Source organism: Mus caroli, unplaced genomic scaffold (genome assembly GCF_978045245.1).
Source record: "Mus caroli unplaced genomic scaffold, Mus_caroli_1 scaffold_5, whole genome shotgun sequence".
NCBI classification, from domain to species: Eukaryota; Metazoa; Chordata; class Mammalia; order Rodentia; family Muridae; genus Mus; species Mus caroli.
In genome coordinates, this window is record NW_028227260.1 from 128805395 (window position 1) to 128832935 (window position 27541).

A 27541-nucleotide genomic window follows, 5' to 3' on the forward strand; every position below is an offset into this window, starting at 1 on the left:
ACATATTGACCAACCCCTAGTAAGCATCAATAGCATTCTGATAGTACAATCTCATGTGATACAGTATAAAACCATAGAACTCCAGCTTTTGGGGTGATTCACTTGACAAACCACTTTCCTGGAAACAAAACTCTGGCTAGACTCATAGGCATATGTCCTGAAGCATCTAGAGGCATCAGTTGATTTCATATATGGGGGAAAGGATTAGAGAGTAACCCAGACCAGGTAAATAGAAACGGGGGCCTATAGGGGCCTAGAATGAGACTACAACTGTACACTCATAACATTGTCAGTTCTTATCAGTCCCTGACATGGAAGAGGAATGCACAGTTTTCAAGAAAGGAGCTCCTGGTAGATAGAAAAGACAGATCCTGCTCTGGATTTGGTACCTGATCTTATGGCACTGACTTTCTGGTCAGTGTGCTGGACTAGACAGAGACTTAGAAAACATCAAGGCATGTCTTCCAAGCCTCAGTGCCCCCAATGATGTACAGGTTCAGAGAGGTTCAGAGCAAGGGCCTCATTTGACTGGATTTAGGAGCAGGCCTAATTTCATTGTCTAAATTGTTTCTGTAAAAAAGAAAAAAGCCAGTTTCTTTAAGAGATGGGATTTTACTGAATTTCTTTGACTTCCCACTTCCCATACATATCTTATTATAGATACACATACAGTATATTATAGACAGAGAAAACATTATAAAAGGTTGTTCTGGTGAAGAACGAGCAGTGCCATTAGCAGTAGTGGACCCTGCTTCCAAAGACTTCATCATAATAGCCATAGACCTCGGTGGAATGACCGAGGTCAGTATGTCCTTAAAGTGGTCCTGACATACCTAGGTGGTTTTCTAGATGCTGGAGGAGGCAGAAATAAAATACCAAGAGACTCCGTGGGTCAAAGAGAAGCAGAACTTTAGCACTACCATGCCAAGTATTGAAGGAACCCTGTGTCTGGGCGAAAGGGCAAATAAATACCCCATGGACCCCCTCTTCTGCAGAGACAAGCCAAGCAAGCTAGGCCATCTCCATCTTCTAATGTCTGTGTTCTTTTTTTTTCAAATTAATTTATTTTTTACATTCCATATTCCATTCCCTGTCCCCCCATCCACCCTCCGACTACTCCATATCACACACCTCCTCCCTACCCTCTGTCTCCATGTGGATCCCCCCTCCCCCCGTCACATCTCTGACTCAAAATTGTTCCTGTCTGAAAGAATTACAGTGATGGGAATGGAGAGAAGCCTGAGGAAAAGAAGGTCCAGCAACAGGCCCAAAGTGGGATCCAGCTCAAGGGGAGGTCCCAAGGTCTGACACTATTACTGAGGCTATGGAGCACTCACAAAAAGGAACCTATCATGACTGCCCTTCAAAAGACCCAACAAGCAGCTGAAAGAGTCAGATGCAGATATTTGCACCCAACCAATGGACAGAAACAGCTGACCCCTGTGGTTGAATTAGGGAATATCTGTATTCTTGAGGTGGTAATACCCTAGAGAGGTTCGGGGAGAAAAAACTATCTCCTATGGGCTATTTTAGTTTATAAAACCACTCACTTTTCACCATCATATGCTATCTCATTCAACATGCATTTACACCTATACACACTGTGTCTCTCCTGAGGCTCTCATTTTTTTTCTTTTGTATTCAATAGTATGTGACCTTGAGAAAAGATTTTTTTATATCTCTATATCTCTATTTCTCTTCTGGTAAACAGGGGCACATATTGAAATTTAGCTGAAACAATGAAAGAACAAAACAGGTCTGAAGACCTCTGGCATGCTAGTCCTCATAGATAAGTGTTCTTCCTTCTGTGCCAGTTGTGAAACGCACACTGATAAAGTCACTCATTCAGATATTCACTATTCCAGTCCACATTGTTTATGACAAGGATTCTCTGTGCTGGGCTGGCTCTATGCAGGTGCTGGGGAGGGTGTTTGCCTTTTCATCTCAGAGAACTTAAGGTGCCTGGCCCCTGTCTTGCTGGCAGAATAAGAACACTCTGATTCAGAAAAATTTGATTCCTTGTACAGAAGACTTTGGAGAAATTGTTAACATTATCTCACCCATTTACAAACTGCTAATTTTCTTTAGGGAAAGATCAGATTAGATTATATGCCACCTAAACAACTCCATCTATTTTCCTCTGCTGTCGAAATGTTTGTCTTCCTTTTATTGTTCTGCCTGACTCCTCATTGTTATTCATATAGCTCTGTCACTCACAACTCTACCTTACCACAGATTACAGAAACATCACTTCATTAAACAAGTTCTGCTGCTTCCACCGAGAAGGAAATGCCTGTCTTCCTGTACTGTCTACTAATAAATCGAGACAAACAAATATAAAGGATAATGTAACTCCTGATAGATGTACTCACCATTCTGCAGTTTGGTATGATTACATTAATATTTTATAAATCCATTCAAAAGCAAATGTATTCATGACATATGGTTAAAGACAGAATAAATAACCTCCCTTTAGTTCAATAGGTCAAGTCATAGGCTAAACTGCCCAAAAGGGCTTGCTTAGAGGGCTTCAAAAGTTCCCATCCCAGTAATTATTCTTTTGTTTATATTTAACCATTAAGATACAAAGTAGAGCTGAATTTCCAAAATCAATGGGGAAAAGCAATGAGATAGTGGGCCTTTATATGAGTACTACAGAATGTGAAAAATCAAAGTGAAATTTGAAACACACTGGAGTCGAAAACAAAAGAAATCCCTTCCCTTGTCTTGGCTCCTAGCCTGGATTGAGGAGTACTGCCAGCATATATATTACTGTCATCTACCATTCACAGTTCAAACACCTGAAAGAGATTTGAAATCATGCACAAAGAGTGTGGGAAAGGTCAAGGTACTCCTCCAAAGTTCATTTGACAAAGCATTCCCTATTCAGTTTTGCTTTTATTATTTCTTCTTTTGCCACCCATCTCCGAAAGCCTTCTTGACTCTTGGCACAGCCATTGCTGGGTAGACCATAAAATATTCCTTTGTATACCTCCTTTTGAGTCCTGTAATTTTCAGAGTCCCACCCTATTGGGAATTCTGCCAATTCTGAGTTAGCTGGGCAAGCTCTCTGCTCAGATCTACCACAGGATTTCAAGTAATTTTTCAGTGTAAACTTAAGCTGTTCCTGCTACTTAGCAACTTGCATTCCCCAAATTTGGTAATATCATCTGACACTCTGCACATATCTGGGCCAGTGAGTGAGAATGGACACAGAGTCATATCTACACTGTTATCCAACCATTCATCTGTCAACGGTCAGTTGGCTGGGGCCCTTTGCTCTGAGAGGATAAGAATTGTGGGTAGGTTAGGTGAAAATTTTCTGGCTGGCAGTTCTGGGCCCTTGAATACATAATGGCTAGGGACTGGAGCTGAAGACCCTGTCTTAGAGATCTAAACCTTGAGAATTAGGACATACTGGTCCAGGCTTTAGAAACTATACATGTATGGCTCTATCCATTTATATTGAGTGCTTATTGTTCTTGGCATATTTACCAGTTCCTCTAGCACGTGGCAGCTATTGTAATTATTGCTTAACAGCAGCAGGTTACAAGATAGCATCAGCAGATAGTACCTTTTGGTTTTAAAGCTCTCAGACCGGTCTTTCATACTGGGCCCCACAGCTCTTTAGTGACAACTGTTGGAACTCTCTGGTCAACAGACTTTGACAGTGGTATTTACAAAGTTTTGGGTTTAGGATATCCAAGGCCCATATCCCTTAAAGATTGTTAACTCCCTGGCACTCTTCTAGTGAACAGGGCCCTCAGGTTCTCATGTTTGGGGTGTGTGTGTTTGTGGGGCAGTGGGCTGTGCACAGACAGCCTGGTCTCCAGTAGAGCAAAGGTCTGGAACCCCAATGACCCCAATGGGTGGTGATTTCTACCTACATGGGACAGAAGGTATTCGATCATGTCTCCTGGACCCCTGGCTCCTGTCGAAGTTACCACCCCAACAGTCCCTGCAGGAGAGATGTGTGACTATCAGTCACATAGACAATGTCCCAAGCTCCTGGCATTCTGGCTAGACTACACCCCCACAGTTACCTGACTATAGCCATGTATGTTCCTCCCCATAGTTACCTGGTAACAGCAAGATAGCCCAGCCCACTATAAAAGGGGCTGCTTGGCTCCTCCTCTCTTTCTCTTTAAGCTCTTACCTTGTTTACTCTCATCTCTAGCCTTCCTTCTCTCTCTCCCTCCCCCCCCCTTTCTCCACGTGGCCATGGCTGGCCTCCCTCCCTCTTTCTACCTTCTCTCTTTCTCCCTGCCTTTCTACAATAAAGCTCTAAACCATAGACTGTCTCTGCTCATCAAGGCCTGCTTCAACGATGGGATAGGCTTTCCCCTAAAAAGCTGCATCTAACCTCCCACTGGAAGGCCTTCCTGCACTCCAGACCACAGACCAGACCAAGGACTCTTGGTGTAGGAACCACCCAGCGCACCTCTCTCCCTGCCCTCTCTTCCATCCGGCCTCCATTTGTTCTCAGCTCTTCTGTGGTGTCCAGCTGTGTCTGGGATACCTAGACTGAGAACCTGTTACCTAGGACTGCCCCTTGTCCACCCCCCCCCCACTGAGTTGGGGTTCTGTGGCTTCCCACAGCCAGACACCCACCTGGGGCTGCGTGGAAATCACGAGCAGCATCTGCCTGTCCAGAGCACCGGAACACTGGCAGGACGCAGGTTTTCTCCCACTTCCTCTTTCCCCCACGCCCACTGCCCAATATCTGCTAACCTTTGAATTTGCCAAGAAAAGATGTGTGGGGAAAAAAAAAAAAACAGAGGGTCTAAGCAATGTGTGATTCATGTAGTTCATAAGGGACAGAACATTTTAAAATTAAAAATTTAAGACATCAATACTGTCAGAATAAAGAATATTTTTTTTCAGTCAAGCAAATTCACTTTCAAAAAAACCCATTATATTTTTCATTTTTATATTTTGCAGCAGACGAGTGAAAATAATATTCACTAGTCATGGGCTATGCACCAGTTCTCTGAGAGCACTCAAGCATTTCATTTACTATGAACCCTGAAATATGAAACTCTCCATTAAACAACCTTTTTGGAAATATAATATTGCAAACACACAATATTATCATGAAATGTTTCTTCTTGGGCAGGGAAAATGGCTCTGTGAGTGAAGAAGCTTGTTGGACAAGTATGAGGGCCTGAGTTTGGGTCTTGTATATCCATGGAAACGCTGGGAATGATCTAGTGGTATAGTTTTAAGCTCCGTGTAGGGTGGAATGGGGAAGACCGGTAGACCCCAGGGACTCTCAAGGGAGGAAGGAAGAAAACAATAAAGCAGGAGACAGCCTGTGTACAGCACACAGGCATGTGCATCCCCACATATGTGCACCCTCACTCTCATATACCACAAAGATGTACACGTGCACAGATAACACACACACACATGTTTCCCTTTCCTCAAGGACTGGAATGCTGGTGTACTTTATCTTCATAACTGATCTGGTCAGTTTTTTCCCTTGAACTTTGGAGAGTAGCTACAGTCCTAGGATTTACATCTATGACTTCTAATTTACCTTCGTACACTGTCTTCTCTTTCAATTCTTATTATATTTTCCCAGGCGATTATTCATTATATTTGCAGGAGAGTCATTTTCTTATACTGTGTTCATTTTTTAATAAGCGATTTCAACATCTTTGTGCAATAAGGTTGAACTTAGTAGTTCAGCCCTGTCTGAGTATCATCTTCTTTCACGTACTTCCCAATTACTGACGCAGCTTCCACTGCTCAGACTGTTCTTTAGCTCTTGATTCGCAATGTGCTCCTAGTTATCTTTGATGCAAACGTCTCCTCTTCTGTGACCCTTCTCTGACCAACATTGTTTATCTAGCACCCTGGTTAAAAATAACACGTTTGTATAAGTTTGTACTCTGACTCTTTCTACATTGTACTACAGTGGTGTTTATTTTATCCTCCCTACCAATGGAGTCTGAGCTCAAGGCAAGGACTGAGTCTTTTGGATCTACACTCTGACTGAGCTCAGAATCTGAGTTAATAAAGGAATGCTGAAATGAAAGAAGAAACTAATAAAATGGAAGGGAAGCTTTTGAACTGTTGTCAATCAAGAAGCAGCATATACGTGAAAACACATTTTAGTAGGGAGAAAATGGGATTCTGTAAAGTATTGGAGCCAATTTCAGAGAGGGGATCTTTGTGGTTACCTGCTTTCTCCCTAGGGTTCCTCATAGTACCACGGATACAGCAGGCTTCAGCGAATATTGCTTGTACGAGTGAATGAATAAACATTATCACTCTGATAGTCCGTTATAACAGTTTACAATAAGGAGCCTTTAAAATAAGCTTTTTTTCTTATGACTGGTTGTATATTTGTGTATTTCAGTGAATTAAGACTATGCTATCTTTATTTTGAAGTTTCTGAAGCCCTTGATCTTTGGGAATTTTTCTAAATGCTCTAAATAGTTTAAAACATTTCTATATATAAATGTCATCATAGCATTTATCCACACAAATTGTGATGTTAAATGACTAAGTATAATTTCCATGGAACAGTCCTTGGGAGATACGTCTCTAAGGTGCCACTCCTTTCCGTTTTTGTCCCCTACACTCTAGTTACTCTTCATGTCACCAGCTCCCAAGTCAATCATGATATGGCTGTTTCTGGGAAAAGGCATGCTCGAACACGGATCATACAGCTTGCACCTTTTGTTAAAGTTGAATACCTCTTTATATAGGCAAATCCTTACACATTGTAAACATTTTCCATGATACTGTATATAACTAAGTCATGTCCAACCCAAATGATGACAACTTGCTTTTCCCCAATCGCCCCACAAGCGACTGTAGAAGTGTTTTCACGTATATGCTGCTTCTTGATTGACAACAGCCACATACAGCCTCTTGGAGATTAGTAACACACATCCAGATGCAAACAAATGGTATGTTGGGATTACTATTACTGGAAGTATTCTGAGTTTGCTTTAGAAAAATATTAATTCCATTTGGTATGCTGTTACACATATCACTGGATCTTGGTAAAGTGTCCACCATTATGATACACAGTAATCTTTCTCAGGATCTCACCCTATTTGTCATTGAAAGTATCCTGTACCTGTTGAAGATGTAAAAAGTAATACAAACCTAACTTTGTTAGGTCTCTGGCAGAAAAGGGGCTGGTCATGAGATATGTAAACACTCCTCTGTTTCTGTCATAGTTAGCCTGCCAAGTTCAAGAACTGTCATCTCTAGAATGACAATACCCAGGGTGGTGAGAGATTCTTCTACTTTCATAGTTCACAGTTCATTATGAAGCTGCTAAGGGCATTTGTCTTAGGATGAAAATACCAGACAAAGGCAAATAATATTCAGTGAATAATTCTCAGTTGGTTCATTCTTCATTTTATCTGGGATGATTGGACCAGACCACTGTTCTTTAACCAGAAGTTATGGCATTTATGCTTGCCCCTTTCGTATAACAATGAACAGACTTTTAGGAATTCTTTGGCAAAACAAACACTCTTGCAGAGAATTGGTTTAAGAGGAGATCCTGTCCTGCCATCACTGTTAATGTTATTGAATAGGAGTTGCACAAAACATCATGGTAGTTGAAAGCAGCTCCACTCCAAACCTACAATGGATTCCCACTTGAAGCTTCTAATTATGCCAGTTATTATTTTCAATGACAAGTGTGTGTTCAACAATACCATCCATGACAGTGGAGGTCTGAACTCTCAGGGGAATACCAAAAGACCTTATGTATCATTTGTCATCTATGACAAAATATATTCTATTGCCATAGGCAGGCCACATCAGGCAGGCCAAAGAACAGTCTACTGGCTCAGCAGAAAACTGCCCGAAAGACAAAAAAAAAAAAAAAAAAAAAAAAAAAAAGGCTACATTGCTAAGCCATCAATAAAGATACTTTGGAGAATAGCTGCAGGAGGGTCATTTTTAATAAGCATATAATAATTGCACAAAATAATGGTTTTCATCATGACATTTCCATACATGTATGTGATTTATTTATACACTTCACCACATTTCCTATCCCTTTCCCCTCACATTGGCTCCCTGTCTAGAGGGTTTAGATGATTTAGAGTAAATCATAGAGGTTACTCTAAAACTGTACCAAGATGGTAGATACTCTCCCCCCTAGACCTTGACAAGCAGTAAGGTAGGCAGCATTCACTGGACTATGATGCTTATGTGAATGTGAAATACCCTTCACAGGTCAAGTTGGTGGCACAACTGTGGAAATGTCTGAAACCTTTAGGACTGACTGTAGACATAATGTGAGAAAACAGTTCATCTGCTTCCACCATGCATTTCCTGTCATAATAAGAGCCTTTCTTAAGCTGTAAGCTACAGGGCAAGGGGGGAGGATCAATGATGCAGTCCCAGCCTAAGACAGAAGAGAGCTGGAAGCTTCTTAGAGAATCTGTGCTAAGAACCCATATTAAAAGACTAAAGCGGCGGGATTCTGATGTGCTGATGCAACAGTATGAGATACACTGACTCTCGAAAAGGGAATTTGCACCTGTTCATTTTTTGTTTTTCTACTTTTATCTCATCTGGCAATAGTTCTGTCTACATTTATTATGGATCTTTCCTCCTCAGTTGCTCTCTTATATGTCAGTCATTGTGTGTGCGTGTGTGTGTGTGTGTGAGTGTGTGTGTGTATAAATCACCATAGACATATCCAGTGGTGTGCTTTGCTAACCTCTTAGACATCTCTCAATTCAATCCATGTTGGAATTTTGGCATAACTGATCTTGTGCATATCTTGCACATGTACTCAGAGGTTTAATGAGTTCATGTGTGCCACTAATTACATTTTCTCTTAGCATCTATGACCTAGGCAAGCCAAGTCTTGTAGATTAGGGTTTAAATATAATCAGAATGTGGTTGGTTACTCCTACAACATAACTATTATACCAGTAGACACATCTTGCTAGGTCAGGCCAATCATTATTATAGTTTGTAGGGTTCACAATGGGACAAGACTGTTTAATATTTATTCAGTGATGGCATAACTAGAACTTCCTGGTACTATGAAAGTTAGAAGGTATTGATAACTTCTGGGTTGGTACCCATTCATTATTCATATATTTTTTCTTGATTGATCTCTTTTGTAATTGATTCCCAGTATTTGACATAATAACATCTCTTAATTTATTGCCAATATTGTCATCAATTCCATTATAATCCCTAAAGATTTAAAATTCAGGCTGGAATGGAATGAATTATATAAAGAAAAAGGCATAGCACTGTGGATCAATTGACAATGCCTGTAAATTATTTGGGTGTCTTGTGAAAATGAAGTTTTTGTGTCAGTAATTCTTGGATGGGGTCTCATATTTTAGGAATTAAAACAATTCCAGGATTATACAAGAACATATTTGGAGCAACAAGCATCTAGCTTGATTAGGTCTTGTTGTGTATTTATGTAGGGTCACAATTAACTAAATCTAAGGAGATTGATCCTCAGGCTGTTTAAAAAGCCACCCCAGGCTCCCTGAGATGACATTAATTAGCTCTTACTAGCCAGAAAGCTGTGTTGTGTCTATATGAACCCTGTTTTATATTGTGATGGTTTGCTTCTGATTTCATTTTTTAAATAAACATTTTAACACACACATACACACACACTCATGCTATGGTGCACACGTAGAAGTGAAGAGGACACCTTGCAAGATTTGATTTCCTTCTTCTACCATGTGGGTTCTGGGAATGAAGCTCAAGCCATTAGGCTTTGGGGTAGAGTGTCTTTCACCTTCAGAGCTAGTTTGTTGGTCCCTGACTTCATGCTTAGTGGAGATGGAGTTAGGCGACCATGTCCATTAATGTGTGTGGGCGTGTACACATATGTAAACAGTGTCATTCCATGTCAAAAATGATCTTGAAGCCAATGCATGTACTACCCCCTTCTTCCTCTTTAGATATCTAGGATTTAGGACATGTTTAAGTAAGTTCTCTTCCAACACACATGCTTATTTGTTCCCCCTAAGAAGTCTATAAAAGCAGACACGCTTTCTTTTTTTTTTATTTTTTTATATTTTTCATTAGGTATTTTCCTCATTTACATTTCCAATGCTATCCAAAAAGTCCCCAATATACTCCCCTACCCACCCACTCCCACTTTTTGGCCCTGGAGTTCCCCTGTACTGGGGCATATAAAGTTTGCAAGTCCAATGGGCCTCTCTTTCCAGTGATGGCCTACTAGGCCATCTTTTGATACATATGCAGCTAGAGTCAAGAGCTCCGGGGTACTGGTTAGTTCATAATGTTGTTCCACCTATAGGGTTGCAGATCCCTTTAGCTCCTTGGATACTTTCTCTAGATTCTCCATTGGGGGCCCTGTGATCCATCCAATAGCTGACTGTGAGCATCCACTTCTGTGTTTGCTAGGCCCCGGCATCGTCTCACAAGAGACAGCTATATCTGGCAGACACGCTTTCTTATCACTTGTTAAAATTCTGTTGCCTTTTATTTTAATACATGTTCAGCGACACCATCCTGCATCAGACACACTCCTAGACTGCCTAAAGTGTGGTCTGTCATTAGTGTACTAGTAACCATTGGCCATCCAATTGATAAATCTCATATTACAAAACTACACACTCTAGGCAGAATCTAGAAAAATATCAAATTCAAAATAAGTTGTATCATATTGTTATATTTTTACCACATGGTCAATAAAAAGTACTTGTGAGGTAATTAAAAATAACATACCAGGTAAAATTGGTTGTCCAGCAATTCCCAGTGGAGCCATTCCAAGATTATTCATTGCTGTGGCCCATGCAGCTGGATCAGAAACAGGCAGTGTCATTGCAGCAGAATCTACATTCAGAGTTCTAGTATTATCAGCTGAAATAAAATGACAGACCAAATAATTTGTTGTGTTGAGGTTCCACTATGTAGTTTAGTTCTTACAGTAAACCCTGGCAAACAGTTTTGAAAAATGGTCAGTGGACAAGTGGAAGATAACGCCTCAATGCAATGCTTGTAAGGATTGAAATAAGACAGCTTAAAGTGGCAGGAAGTCATGAAATTTGAAAGCAATTTACCAGATTGCATTTTAGTGCATTTCATTTCTACTCTCTGTCCTTTCTACCTATTATAAATGTACATATCAAAGGAGTTTGGAATAATTAAGAAGTTTCTTATTCTTCTCTGTCTACTAGCATATTATTACTTTAGCGGACTTCATTCAAACTGCTCAGGGATGCAAACCAAGAGAAAAGAAATCACCCAAGGGCTTCTGTCATTGGTAATAAAATGTGAAAAATATACTCCTGGCAAAAGTTTAGGTCCTAGCAGTCTTACAGTTGACAGAGTTGAGCATATCTTCAGCTAATAAAATATTCTGGGGGCTAGGGGGAAAAACCCAATGAAACAGCAGACAATAGACATGGTCCCTATCTACAAAGAGTGCACAATCTAGACGAGGAGACAGATGATGATGATAATTACTGTTAGTAGCAGTACCACCTCAGCCTGCCACTATGATTAATTATTGTGTGCTTACCATATGTGAATTAAAGCAACTGACATGCGTCATTGTCATTTAACTTCCAGGACAAATCTATGAGATGGGGAGGATTTATATCTTCAACAAATGAGAGGGTTTGAAAGGTTATCTCTCTTATGCAAGCTTGTACAGAAAACATACATTTTAGTAACAATGCTTTACTGTCCTTAATAAAATAATTAAGAGCCAATGAAATACATGGGTAGTATAGACTAGATTACTGAAGTTTACAGAATAAAGGGATTCTGTTGCCTGAGTAGGTAGAAATTACTTCATAGAGAGCAGATGTTGAAAGAGTAAGGTAGAATTGTATGGGATATCTTTTGAGTGCTAGTTGGATATTATCTAGTAAAGAAAAGAAAGGGGGCATCCCTGAAAAAGATTACACAAGCAAAGACACTGAAGTGGGTCATATATGCAAGGGCAAGTGCCAACAGAACAGTTAGCTGAGATGTAATCAGTTCTCTGAACACACAAGAGTTTTAATTTGGGAAATTTCTCCTTGGTTGCTGATAGCCTCCAGGTAAAAGAAAAACACATAGCCTTCCTACTACCTCCCAATATGAACATCTGCCAATCAGACCCCTGAAGTCAACTCTTCTAAGAGTAGCTTGTTAATGTCCATCAAGTCTTTCCAAGCTCACAACATCAGGGATGGTCCTTGGCTGTGTTATTTATACTTGTGCTATTTTAGTTCGGGTGAGAACAAGCCAATGTTCAAAGATATTAGTTTTGAAATTCAAGTTTTTGTCATTCTTCTGTGTTGAATCCTCCAACAACACTCACACCCACACATATCAGAGAGGAAGGCAAGTGGGGGAGAGTGGTGGGAGCCATAAGTGTTCTGCACTACACTCTAAGCTCCTGAATTGCCCCACTTATAGAAACTCTAGTCCTCACCCCCATTTCCAGAGCTCTCTCATGGAGGCATAGCGTAAGCTAAACGAAGCTCCCCTGTTAATATTAGGAAGAAAACAGAAATATATCATCAAATACAGAGTTTACAGAGTCAATGATCAGGTCCATCTGGATTTCCAATTTCCAGGTAGCAAGTGTTTGGGGATCTCTGATTGGAGACTTCAGAATGTCTCCCAGGGAACACAAGTAGTTCCATAGGAACCAGGTCACAATGTCAAAATGTGTTTCTTTCATTTATTCCCAGCATAGCTATATATTCTTGTGAAAAAGAAAACCAACCAACTTGGGAGCTTTAAAATCAAATATTGGAATTTCTAACATACCAACCTCTCCAAACTCTGCACAAATATGGGAGTCAGAGGTGAGAAGGCTAAGGATCTAAACTGTCATTCTAAAAGGGCAATACTGTATTCATTGCAGAATTTCTATTAATCAAAGTGTCTGTTAGCGTGTTCATTATCACACATCCTGGTAAGGATTATAAGAATAGATAAGGATCCTGTGCAACTAGAAGTATTATTTTACCACAATGACTATCACTCCGAAATTCCCAAGTCAGTTTTAAGCATTTTCATCTCCTTTGCTTCTTCTACCACCTATCTCTACCTGTCAAATTCTCCTCATTTTCCAAGGGCAATCTCAAATACCACTTTACCTGTGATGCTACCTCTCTGGAATTAATTATTACTATACGTTCTCATGACATTTTATCTTGCATATACTTTTTATATACTTATTCCAGAATCTACCTCCTCAAACCCATTACTTTGGTGTGTCTTCTTATACAGCAGGGTCTTGAAAACTTGTTGACTGCTCTGGAAGAGCTTGTAATATAGTGGGAGGGACAGATACACAAAGAACCAAATACTAATTATTGTAATAAGCACTACAATAAAACCAGAAGTAAAGTGCTCTGGGACAACAGAAGATTAAGTAAAGCTATAGGAATGGGTTTAGGTATATGTATTCGGGGATGAGAAGGGTAGAGGTGATGAGTTGCCAGAGAAGCCTTCACTGGAAAAGAATTATTTCCATAGGTCCGTAAGGAGGATTATGATTTTCATCCAGATAACAAGGGGAAGATGAGGCTAGTAGAGTATGGGAATCAAGAACAACTGACTATTCATCAAGGATGGTCTTGAATTATAGTTCTTGGCTATATTTCTATCTTCTTCTTCTAGCTTCATGTTAGGTCACAGAGTTTAATATTTTTTTTTTTTTTGAGATAGGGTCTCACTATGTATCACTGGCTGGTTTGGAACTGACAGAGTTCTGTCTGTCTGTGCCTTGTAAGTACTGGGGTTGAAGGTTTGTACCACCACATTCAGCATAGGAGTTTTTTAAGCCTCCAATTTTTGATGTTATGTGTAGCAAAAAGTATCAATTCAAGATATATTTGAATAAATGTCTAATGAAAATTAAATTGTATTGACTTTGGTACATAGGCAATGCATACAATGACATTCATTGATAGTTTATATCCTTTTTTAAAAATTTTTAATATTTTTTATTACGTATTTTCCTCAATTACAGTTTATATCCATGATCAGAATAATAAACTGTTTTAACGTATAGACACCATTATTGCTAAACCAATTCTCAATAGTAACTAAATTTATAGAGGAGTTTATTTACAGTTACAACCAGAGATAGATCTATCTAACTAATAATTTTGTCTGATCTTATTACCTATAATCATGCTCTTGCATCAGCACGATCATTTATGTAAGCAAGATTGCAAAAGTTTTCGTTCAAACACAAATTCGAGGTGATCCTTTGCTTCCCAGATGTCTAGGTTAATGGTTCACATGAACAAAACGTGCTTTGCTAAATACATCTGTACAATTATCAGTAAGTGGTAGAAAAATTGAGCCTTATTCTAATTTGCCTTCAAGCCTAAATATAGATATCAAGCAATTTCTTTAGAATCTTATTAAACGAGTGTCATATCACAGAGGAGGATATCACCCCATTTCCTATGACTCCTATAAGTACTAGAAGCAGACAAGAATACTCAGAAGGGACTGGGGAGATTGCTCAGTGGTGAGGAGTTCTTGGTGTGTAATTCTGAGGACCAAAGTTCAGATCCAAGCTCCCACATAGCATGTGATTATTCCTTATCTGCCTATCACCCAGTTCTGGAGTGGAAAGGAGGGACTTGCTGGTGTTTGCTGAATTGTAGCCTACCTAAAAAAAAAAACAAAAACAAACAAACAAACAAAAAAAAAACAAAAAAAACAAAACCACATCCCCAGGCTCATGAAGAAGCACTGCCTCAGTACAATAGGCAGAGAGTGATAGAGAAGGCTACAGAGCAGAGAGTAATAGAAGAGAGGGCACATCAGGCTCTCTTCTCACCTCTATGCATGTGCCCAACCACATGCACTTGTATACATATATGCACATATATACATGTACATACACACACACATACCTCTTGTTAAAAAGAAATACGCAGAATGTAAGTGCTAGTGATACACAATGCTCTTCAAAAATCCTTCCCTAGTTCTCCGACTTTGCTGTGTGACAACTTCTTAGGAGATCAGAAGTTATAGAGTAGATGTCCAAAAGTGCCTTCAAAGTAACTGAATTGAGGATACAGCCTTTTGGAATAAGAGTGTATAAACATCAAAGGAATAAAAGCTTTGGAAGTGATTATCCACTTTAACTTGATGCCACTCCATAACTACCAAGTCAGTGCCTGTTTATGAACCACTAATTATCCAATTCTGTAAAAGCTATTTGAAAATGAAGATTACACATCCTATCATACTTCAGTTCATGATTATAAATGTTTTCCCTTTGAAACAAGTAAAATATCTTGGAACCATCTATCCAAGTATTTTCTTTTATTAAGATAAAGACTTTCTTGGAAATTTGTTCTTCTCCAATTATTTTTTAAAAATACTAGTACTTATATATGTTGTGTTTGTGTGTGGGTAAGCATGCTCCTGCATGGAGATTACGGGATGACTTGTGGACATTGATCAGGAGACTTAAACTTTATTTACTTCTGTTACTTCTACCAATAAATCTACTATTAAATAAGAGTACTCTGTAAATGTACAATGTGGGGATTATCTGCTAGATTTTATAGATCTAAAGCCATTCAAACTCTCTTTACACTGTGTAGTCCTGGATTGTGGACTTAGCTCTCTATCATTTCTGCAGAACGGAAATATTAGACCCCAGACCTCTGGACCATACTAATACTAACAACATTTTTGAATAGTATAACAGAAACCATACTAGAACTAATACCTTCATCATACTTACTATGTGCCAGGCATTGTTCTGTCACCTTATGTCTATAAATTTAAAACCCCAAGCAACTCTATAAAATAAATCCATCTCATTATCTCATTGTATTTATGAATTAATAAGAACAGAGGCCAGAGAGTGGAGTCAGAATACAACCTTACAAAGTCTGGCACCATGATTTCTGCTCTTACCTATTACGTGATACTAAATAAGGGTAGACAAAAAAGTTTGACAAGATTTGAGCTTGGACATATGGGTATTCTCCATGTCTTCTATTCTAGTGGTTCTCATTTGGAGCTAAGTTTTTCCTCAATGAAATGTGTCAGTCTGGAAACATTTCTATTTGTACCATTTGAGGATAGGGAGTTGTTGCTGAGATCTGTCCAGTGTATAGGTGAAGGCCAGGGAAGCTGGTCATCAGTTTCTGTCCTACAGGGCAGTCCTCTGGAATGAAGAATTATCTGGCTCTAAATGTCTATTGTGATGAGATTGAGAGACTTTTCTCCATGGCCACAATTTAGTGTGCTCCTCAAAAAATATTTGTGTGTGTGTGTGTGTGTGTGTGTGTGTGTGTGTGTGCGCGCGCGCGTGTGTGCGCAAACATGCTATCATTCATGTGTGGAGACCAGGAAAGAACTCGGCCAAACAGGGCCTTCTTATTTCTGTTGTGCATGAACTTCTGGGCTATTCATCTATCTCTCTCTGACATTTTGTAGTAGATGTGCCAGACTGACAGATGTATGCCATTGCAACTAGCCTCTTTGGGTGAGTTCCAGGGGTTGGTTGCATTTGGGTCACCATTGAACTTGTGTCACTATGCTTGCTTCTGAGGCTAGTTCTTGTATCCGCTGAGCCATCTCCATAGTTCACAATTTGGTAGATTCTTAATGAGGACTGGCTGGTACTCCAAGTTTCTCCATAACCCTGAGTCACCTATTACTTGTATAGCCAATCCCGTGTTCAAGTTCTTGACCCACTCTCTCACGCTACTATACAGTAAATACTAAGATGAATCTGGTTGGATTCCCAGGAATCTATTTAAATCATTGTGTACTTTTTCTATGCTTCACATCAAAGAAATCATTCCTGTCATGGTGGGGAGATACACACTACAGAAGGAAGGCTGATAGGCTGCTGTTTAGAGAGTGGTACTGGCAATAGTACTAAAAACCCAACTATGATGAAAGGAAGTAAGAGAAAATTATAAAATGTTGGTATTGAACACAGAGCAAACCCCCATACCTTTTTTGGCATATTGCATAGTACTCTGTACATAACAGGCATGCAAAAAATATTTTCTTTGATAGATTATGGCATAAGGATAGTATTGTGTGTCCCAGCACTGAATAACATTGTGCTTTCTGTTCTTTGGCTAATGGAACGGAAACAGCAGAATAAATCATGTTTTTGGATTGCATTAAGCCTAAGGCTCAAGGTTTTATCTTCTACTTGGTATTTATTGCTCATGAAGCACTATATTGTGCTCTGCAAGTGTTATTTTGAGTCCTTGTTCATTTTCCCTGAAAATTAACAATACATCATTGTTTGTGAACAATGCGCTGAAGCCCCAGGTACCCACTCTCCTGTTGCAGATGTCACTGGCAGTGACGCTACAGCTTGCATCATGGTTATGCAGGCTGAAAGAATTGACAATGAATTTTGTAAGATAAAGCTCTGAGACAGCAGACAGATGACGCTATCAGACAAGCAGGGGGTTTACCTCCTTGTGAGTGTTATATAGGATGGATCAAAGAGCCACTCAAGAAAATTAGGATGTCACAACTTCTTACTGCAAAGGGAATAGAAGTAGAGGGGACTAAGGGGAAAGGAGCAAAGGGGGAAAGAAAGAAGAGAAGAGAAGGGTCTGAATGTTAGTATAGATAGGAAGTAATCATCCTCACATGAATTGTGCATGTGCAGCATGGTGTGGGAGATAGTAGCTTAGTCCTTAAGACATATAGATGAGAAATTTAGGTTAGAAGGCACTTTCCCAAACTAAACAGCCCCCCAGTGATTCACTTCTTTTATATAAGCAAGATAGTTCTTGAGATAATATCTGGGCAGTTATGAGGACATTACAGGTTTTAAGCTCATTCAATTAGACCTGCACAGAATCAAGCCATCCACAATTCCAGCATGAATGGCGCAAGAGCTCACTAAGTCCTACCCACAGTGAAGGAGATATGATAGATATTACCCTTCTGGAAAGGGTCACTTTTCTTCAGATATGTAGCCCATGATAAGTAGTCCATGTGCCAATGAATTGTCTTACACCCATGTACATACTGGCAACTCTCACTTGGATTAGTGGGTTAAGAAAGCAAGTGCATATGGTGGGGGGATACTGAACTGAAGAAGTTGGAAAGGAGGGAATGAGGGTGGACTTGATGCATGCACATTATATATTTGTAAACAAGCTCTCTAGTAATCGTTACAGTTAGAGTGGGGTGGTATTAGTGAGAAGGAACACCACAGATTTTGGCCCACACTCATTCAAGAACCCGTAGTATACATCCTATATTTATGAAGGTAACATGTTATAGAGAAGTAATAAACCTTGGAGTCAGACAGATATAACCATCTAACCATAATTCTAGTATTTATTACTTGTGTGAACTGACAGGTCTACAAACTTTAAAAATTAGTTTATTAACCTATAGCTGAAGTCATCGATCTTTCAGGTATTAACAATGATGACTCATTCTGTCATCCTCCCCAGCTTCATATGTGTTTTTACACACACACTGTGTGTACACACGTTTTGCATATGTGTGGGTAAGCATATGTGTGGATATGCAAACATATTTGTGTGTGTGTGTGTGTGTGTGTGTGTGTACATAAGGATGCTTGAGGGTGATGCCAGGAGTCATCCTCTCTGGCTTTTTTTTTTTTTTTTACATTATTCATTGAAGCAGAGTCTCCCACTGAAAAGCAGAACCTGCTAACATGAGTACTCTTATTAGCCAGCTTGCCCTGTCTCCATCTTCTGAGGCTGGAATTATAGGTGGGCCATAGTGCCAACCATGCTTGTATAGCAGTTATATTGGTTCAACAGATCTGAATTCAGGTACTCATGTTTATGAAGAAAGTCTTTTAAATATTGAGAAACTTCCAGTCCCAATGATAATTATTCTTATTCCTAATACTGAATAAATGGAAACTGTGCAAAACCAGTTTTATAGTTAATGGGCTTTTTCAAGTATAAATGTTGATAATTACAAAAAGAAGATGCATCTTCAGGCCCTGAGCAAGATCATTATATGTTTTCCTCAATGATGAAACAACACAGGTAGTATTGATCAAGTATGCCAATTTTACAGATAATGAAAATAAAGCACAAACAAGTTAAGACATTGCTTAGGTTACCACAGACATATGTAATTCTGGAGCTAGAATTCCCATCTGGGGATGTGTGGTTCCAGACTGCACTCTCTTAAACATGAACTTCAGCCTATTAACAATGCTGAGTCTAATCTCTCCGAGACTGAAGAAGCAGCCTCCTTGTACTGCACTCAACTTTCTTCATATTTCCTTTCCTTCTTGCTGAGAAAGAAACCATTAGCTGCCATGTGGGAGGGGGGGTCTTCTTACACATTTCTGAGCTAGACACAGAGCTTCCCTTGTTGTTTTGGGGTGCATTTAAAGACTCCCAGGTATATTGCTTGTTACTAGAAGGTTATTTAGAGAATGTTAGCCAGGAAACTAATTTGATGTTGTGTACAGAGAACCTGAGAACTCACCAAGCTCCACTGTGGAGTAGAGCACATGGTTTGGGGCTTTTCTGAACTATAGTCAATACCTGATAAACACTTGACTTCTGAACTTTCTGAGGTATAAGTGACTAATATAGTCTTGGACCAGGTAGAACAAATGCTTCACTGTGGCCTTCTAGTCTTTAGAATGGCATTCATTCTATATTTATTCAATATCTCTTCACTTACTATTTATGGAGAACATTAATATGAATAAATGTGCTCTAAAAAGTCTACTTATCCAAGCTCCTTCAACAGCTTCCTTAGTTTCTTATTAAGCAACCCATTTCATGCCCCAATTTTGATATAGACATGTAAAAATTATTACTGGAATCAGTTCTTTTATAGCTATTGTTTTTTTTTTTTTTTTAACCAGAGTCTTTATATTGAACAAGTCAGGTACTGAACATACTCATTGTGTTAATGGTGCAGTTGACAGTGGTGGTGGCTAGAGTTGAGGAAAGAGACATGGAAAAGTAGTAGCATAAACTGAGTAACATCCTAAAGCTCTGTTGTGCACCCTTTCCAAAGGTAGGCTGCATAAAATGTTATTTGACAGCCTGCTGCTATACAGTTGAAAGTTTTGCAAGCTCTCTTAAAAGTAAAAAGAAAGAAAGAAAGAAAGGACAGTCCTTTAGTTAATCCACAAAATGCTTTGCTTTATTGTTTCTGAAATCTTTCTAACATGTTCATGTCAACTTCCTTGCCATAGGACATAGAGTAGAACAGAAGATAGACAGCATGAACTCCAGGTGGATTTAAAAGTGCTTGTCTGAACTCTCTTCTGCCCTGTCCTCTCTATGCAGTAATTGTCCTTGTGTTTGTCAAATTGTGTTGCCTTCCAACCATGTAATTCTGTTCACTTGGAGTGGGGTTAAACAGGCAAATTTCTAGGGTCCACCACTGAGATCTTCGTTTGGGTAGTAATGGAGAATCTGCCTTGTGATCAAGTAGCCTACTACAAATCTGAGAGTCACAGATTTCTTCATCTAAGAATAACACCGATAGCATCCTTTTCATGGGGCTTTTCATCCTTTCACTGAAGATAACATGTGTGGTCAATATATGTTTTCCATACCTGAATCTATGCTTCTCTCCTAAAAGTAGAGTGCTGAGCAACTGGAGCTATTTTCTCTTCTTGGTTGATTGGTCTCTGAGATTATACTGTTGACATGCTGGGCAAGGCCACTAAATACAGGGCTATGGTCTAGGTCAGGGAGGTGGGACCCTGGCCATGATAACTATAAACAAGTCAAGTGTTAAATCCTAGTGATAATGGGAACTTTGGCTTGAGAATTAGCTGCCTCAGCAGGGTCATTCTCAAATATTAAGGACGATGCTATATATACACAAACAGCCATGGGAGGCAGTGACTAATGGCAGGCTCTGTGTTGGGCCAGCAGCCCTGGCTCCTTCTGAATTTCTTTTTACCTTTTACCTCCATGAACAGCAGAAACAGAAGTTCTGAACTTTATTCCCATTTAAAAACAATCTGAAAATGATAGCCTTTACTATACAGAGTTTTCACATTACCCTCATCACCTTTCATGTTTCAAAAGAACTCATTTGGTTTTTCTGAAGACTGTTATCTTTGCATCAGCTACCAGCATGCAATTGGTCAGCACAACTAGAAAAAATTTAACCGTGCATTGTTTGGAGGATCTCCAGATATCCCTGACTCAAGGAAAAATACATATATATGCATCTACAGTATTTGCATTCGGTAGCATGCCAGATTTTGATAGTAAGACCCTATTGCTGGAAATACCCCATAATTTGGTCACAGGACATGCAAAAATCAAGCTAAAACTGGTTGTGAAGCTTCCTTCTTCCGGGCCAGTTTTTATAGGACCAAAGGTGCTATGTAGGTTGCTGTAAGAGAAAAGTCACCAATAACTGTACCCAACTGTGACACCATGAGCTATGATGACTAACAAAGTGAGACCACCCAAGGGTGCAACAGTGGAATGAATGTCTTGTGCGGTAACCAACTGCTTTCTAATTGGATTTAAGAATGTCTTTAAGGAGAAAATACATACATCTGACCAATAATCCATGATTAGGGAACCCATAGGCCTTAGGAATAAACCTAACATTATTTTATTAAATGGTCTTAGTATCAAATTACATACTCAAAAAGTATCTATATCTATAAATTAGTTTAGTTCTCAGACTTCATTAATGAAGTTTCTTCGTGTATTGGACAATGATCAAATTGCAGAGAATAGGTGGAGGTGGAGGGCTCATCCGCAAATGAGATAGCTTTATCACACCTCCTTCCTACGGTTTAGACCCCATCACAGAAAATATGGAAGAAAGACCATGTAAGAGCTAGAGATCAGGGAGGACTTGAGTGCAACAGTGTTTTCTGAATATGATAGGAAAACTGAACTCATGGTCACAGTAGCTGGGATTGTTTGTCCAAAACAGGGACAAAATCAAGCCAGTCTACATTACATCATGGATGGGGAGAAGACCAAGGGCAGTCCTGTTTACCTGTGGAATTACTGATCATTGAGAGCTTCTAGGGCAGCTTTCTTTAGGGGTGTGCTCACTTACAGGTTAATCATGATTCAGTGGATGGGCCGATATTCATGCCTATACACACCACACACACACACACACACACACATATGGAATACAAATTGTGCATAGTGATCTATAAAACAAAAGGATATGAAATCAGAATGGGATATGGAATTGAGGGAGTGGATTTGGGGGGAGTTAGAGTAGTGAGGGTGAATATGTTCAAAATGTTTTGTATGTATACATGCAATTACAGAAGAATTAATAAAAATATATGAGACCTCTCAACCTTTAATGCAATTTGCCCCTGACTGAAGACAATTGAGGTTATAACAGCAGTTAAGATCACTCTAGGTTAGAATTGATTTCCAATCCTGGCCTACTACTATTTAGATGTGGAATGCTTGGGCAGGGAACTAAAGTCGTTGCACTTTACAACTCTAAAATGAGGATCATAGCAGTACTTGTCTAATAGAGTAGTAGTACAAATTAAAGGAGAAAACATATAGAAAGATTTATTGAAGTATTTAGCTCAATAGGATGGTTGCAGAATATAAGTAATTACTAGTGTAGTAACAGTTGTGAACTCTGCCTCTGCTATATTATAAAAATGGGTGTCAGAAGTGAGGAGTGGGGAATATTTTGATTCCTTCATGGAGAATGGAGATGAAGATATCAGTATATAAACCAATATACTGGATATAAATCAATAATACTGGAGAATACATTTACAACATCATCTACAAAAGAACAGGATGGCTTCCCTGTAACATTGTCTTTAAACCAAGAGCATGGCCAGGAAGACCAACAAGATTAATAATATAAATTTCCCTCATCCAACTGATGCATTTTATTTTATGAATTTAAATTGTTATTTATTATAATGATAGCTATAATCAATAACCACTTTGCACTGTATTATTATTGTTATTGTTATTATTGTTAGTATGTGTGACATGTGTGGAGGTGCACATGCATGGATACCAGAGTATAACTTTGTAGATTTTGTTTTCTCGTTATATTGGATCTGGGGATGGAACGCAGATTGGATCTGGGGCTGGTGCACCAAGCACTTTACATGATGAGCTGCCTCAGTAGTCCCATTGAGACATTTTAGAAATTTTGTACTGCCTGTCCTGAAAATATTTTCCTGTGTCACTCTTCTCCAGTTTATACCCACTTCTAGCAGAACAATTTCCAAAGCTCATAGTCTCCTAGAAGTATATCCACACTTTCTTTTTCTGACCACCCACCATCTGTGATGATAGAAAGGTAGAACCACTCACTGACATATCTTGATTATCTGTGATGATGCTTGGAAGATTGCTGACAAGGATTGTCCTCTATTTCCAACTTATAACAAAGACAAAAGGAGGTCAAGGGCATAATTGTGACCTTTGTCATAGAGGAAGCCCATTGGATCAACCTTTACTAGGAACAATTTGTATGCAAGTAAATTTTGTTGCCCATTTATGACTCTGAGGCAGTATTGCTAATTGTTCTTTACCTGGAAACTATCTCATATATGTCATATGTTGCCTTATCTAGCTCCACACCTCTTCTGAATGTTTTAATGCAGCAGCAACAGTAGAGGAAATGATGTGAGTTATTGACTTTCTTTCCTTCATATGCATTTTTGCTATAAGTTAAATTTTCTTCTTGAGTGACTCTCTAGGCCATTAAGTGATATTATCTTTTAATCCACTTGTGTGTGGGCACGTGTGTGTGTGCGCGCGTGTGTCTATTTGTATACGTGTGTGTGTTCATGGTTAATGTCATTAACATAGAGGAGAAATGAGGTAATAAAAATACAAGGCGTCTAATTTGGCAGTGATGTCCAGAGCAAACCTTACAGGGATTGGTAGAGCAAATTTGATTTGAAAATGATTACAAAGGGTGAATTCCCTGTAAATAATGAATAGGAAAGAAAATCAGCCTGGGAGTATTTGCTTATCCACTTATTTCCACATGGAAGCCAAGCTCTAATTCCTGACAGTCCATGCTTACATGGTATCCAGACTGCCCAGAGTGAAACCAACCCAGGGTCAAAATTAATATACAAGCCTATCCATTTACTGCATTCTTTATCAGGTCCAAGACCAAGAAAAGCCATAATTCTTTAGGTAACAATGAATAAATCCATGGTTATAGTTCAAGTGTCCAACATCCAATCCCCAAATGACTGCATAACTGTTCGTATCTCTCACTGAAGCTAGCTCATTGAGAGAAAGAAGGCAAAGTGAGAGTCAAGGCCATGTACATATTTGAAGATTGCAGGAATGTTCTGGAAAAGCATACCTTCTCTGCTTATCGGCACTTCTGAGAAACTAACTGGTATGTTACTGGAGGCACCACCAGAGTAAACTGGTCAAGGCTTTTCTTTAATTAACATGCATCTCATTTTTAAGAGTAGTAAAGCTATTTCCATATATAAAATCCTATTTTTCTACTGGCATACATTGTCTTTTTCTGTTTTTGTTAATTTCTCTTTTTATTGCCTATTCTTCAACTTAAACCCACTGAGTACACTGGCGCTGACTTCTTTCAACTAGACATTGAATAGTTATAAAGGAATAAAATGTAGTGAAAACTGTATAGTCATGTCCTTTAAAAAAATTGAGTGTTCTTTTTTGTTCAAGTTCACCACATGGCCCTCCTTGACTTTGCATCCTCAAAGATGACCACTTGTTTGGATATTGTGTTAGTCATTCCTTGCTCATCTTCACAGTTCTATTACATATCTCAATGGGATCACTTCAGAAATATTTTTATCTTAATTCCTAAAGGATTCTTTAGCTGTTAAGTGCTTACTGCTTGTTTTAGGGTTTGTATTGCTTTGAATAAAGACTATGGCCAACAGCAACTTGCAGAGGAAGGGGTTTATTTCAGTTTACAGGTCCACATTACAGGTCCTTTAATTGAACGAAGTTAGGGTAGGAATTCAAGCAGGGCAGGAACCTGGAGACCGCAATTTTAGCAGAAGCAATACAGGAGTGCTGCTTACTAACATATTGCTTACTAACATATTGCTTATGTCTTGCTGAGATTGCTTGCTTATAGCACCCAGGAAAACCAGCCTGTAATGGCACCACCTGCAGTGAAATGGGTCCTCCCACATCTATCATCAAGAAAACGCACTACAGGCTTGCCTACAGGCCAATTTAATAGGGAAAGTTTCTCAGGTGAAGTTCCTGGTCTCTAAAAGACTAGCCTGAGTCAAGTTGACAGAAAACTAGTCAGCATAGTTACTTTGCTCTCACTCTGTCTGCTTCTTCACTCTCCAACCCTTCTTTCTCAGCTAGATCAGGAGTTTGCAATCTAGGAACAAACAGAAGTGCCAAAGATATCATTTAGCAGTAAATCCACATGTGAAGGCACTAATTCCCTAGTAATGTGGTTACTTTCCTTTTTCTTTTCAAGTGAATCCCAGCAGGGTGTGAATTCATTTACCCAGAATTCCAGGGGAGATTTGGGAACATAGGTAGCAGTGGGCTGGATTGCATGATGGCAGGACACAGTGTATTGCTTAATGTGAGTACCTTAGAAGATTGGAGTCAGAAGACAGTATCATTTACTACTTATGTAATCTTGTGCAAGTCACTAATGACTATGTCTCTGGGTCTAGGTTTTGTTTTTTTAAACATAAAAGCACAGACAATAATTACAACAATCTTATGGGGTTGTTGAGATAGTTACATAGGAGATGTCAACTGTAAACAGATTTGGAAAGCTGTAAAGTACTGTGGGAATGTAAGTTATCAGTTGTGCTGCTGTTCTGATACTGTTGATAGCATTGATAATATCAATTCTATTAAAGTCAAGGTAAAGGCTATTCAGGAATTTTATGAGCAAAGGCCTAATTTGCATATTAGTCTTTGTGGGCTTCTTAAACCAAAACTGGCAATAACACGGGCAAACTTAAAATGTCTTCTCTTGTGCTATGTTTCTGGCCTATGTGGAAATTTTCCACTCTTATACTTGGTTCAATAACTATTATTCTTGCTCAGTCTGTGCATGTGCATGTTGTTTTGGCTCTGGTCTATAGAAGTACTAGGACAGTGCTGCTGTCTGAAACAGAAATGAATGTAAGATGTGCTTAGCACTTGATCACTTTGTGCCTGAGGAACTTTCTGCAAGACCTGACTTTTGCCTGTAGGATAGGACATAGCCATTTGTATAGCATTTCCAATTTGTTTTTTAAAGGAGAATGTCTCCTGAAAGATCTATGCGAAAACAAGCAAGCAGTGGTAAGCTGCTGTTTACCTTTCTGCAAAGGATATAATCAAATCTGCAAATGGGCAGAAACACACACAAGAGATGTTCCATACAACTGCTGGAAACTGTTTCTGTCAACAGACAGAAGTTTCAAACAATTCCCCACAGCAGCCTTGGGTGTTGAAGGAAGAGATTCAGACAATGGAGAGGAGTTATTGATCATATTCTTGAACATGGAGTTAGGGTACCTGTTTTGGTGCCCAGAGTGGATGAGAAAGGATGAAGAACAGTCATGTACCCACATGTTTCCAGCCCTTGGGCCAGATAGCCACAGGCCCATCTGCTGCAATAAGTAGATAGACAGATGAATAAATATATAAACAGATAAACAGAAAGACAGGACTAAAGCAAAGAGGACAGGCTGGCTGTTTGACCTCAGAGGTTGTTAGTCTCTTGCCCTCCGCCTAACAGCTGATGCCTGGAACAAATAAGCTAGCCCCATATGGCCCACAGAGGAGCCAGCATGGGGTTCCAGCTGAGTGACAACTGCAATTATGGCAACAAATGCCCAGGAATGAGTTAACACCAGTCAAAGAGGTTAATGAGGTAGGCAAGGGCTTTTACACAAATGCATAGGGAAAGAAGTTCAATGTGGCCAGGATGAGGTCCATTAATAAAGCCCAGTGATAAAATCGGCCACCATGCGTAAATTGGACTTTGCTACTTTAACTGTTCTAAATACATCGTCTGTGGCCTAGATGTTCATTTAGAAATAAAGCTTAAGAAGGAATAAACACAATATTTTAAGATGCAGTATAAAAGGAGGAAATAGGAGAAGCAGCGGGTAAATATTAGATTTCCAAACAAAGAAAGGAGGAAAAACAAAAGGCATGCATACAACTCTATTTGGAATATGTTCAAACAGCTTGTTGAGGCTAACAATTGACACATGAGAATAAATTCCCAGTCTCCATGTGTAGCCCAAGCTGCATTATTATGACACACTAGATTCGATCTGAGTACTAATGATAATGGGTGGTCGGGTAGCTAACCATGGCCCCCAATTACTACGGAGTGCCCTCTTCTTTGTGCCTACAAAACAAATGTCATCAATATTCCCTCATAGAGTGTTTTCTTATCAGCATTGTCCTCAAAACATCCCTGGAAAGCAGATAGATATTGATGAGCTCTGCTGAGGGAAACAGAAAGGCAGGGAGAGTTTAAAGAGTTTAAGCGAAAACGAGAAGAGCTGGCACCACCATCACAGAACAGGATTTGGGTTATAAAGAGAGCTGACATAGGGGCTTTGGGGCTGTGATTTCAAGAGGGCACATTTAGGGAATGCAGTGAGCCCTGG

General features: G+C 39.3%; 1 protein-coding gene across 15 annotated transcripts in view; it reads right to left on the reverse strand.

Moving 5' to 3' along the window:
• The window catches only part of Enox2 (ecto-NOX disulfide-thiol exchanger 2), a 291296-nt gene that overhangs the window by 59046 nt on the left and 204709 nt on the right, over positions 1-27541 (reverse strand). For all 15 annotated transcript variants that reach the window (XM_085838203.1, XM_029472964.2, XM_029472962.2 and 12 more), the window contains one exon: positions 10714-10848. In XM_085838203.1, the coding sequence (XP_085694329.1) occupies positions 10714-10848 (135 nt within the window). The remainder of the gene's footprint in view (positions 1-10713; positions 10849-27541) is intronic.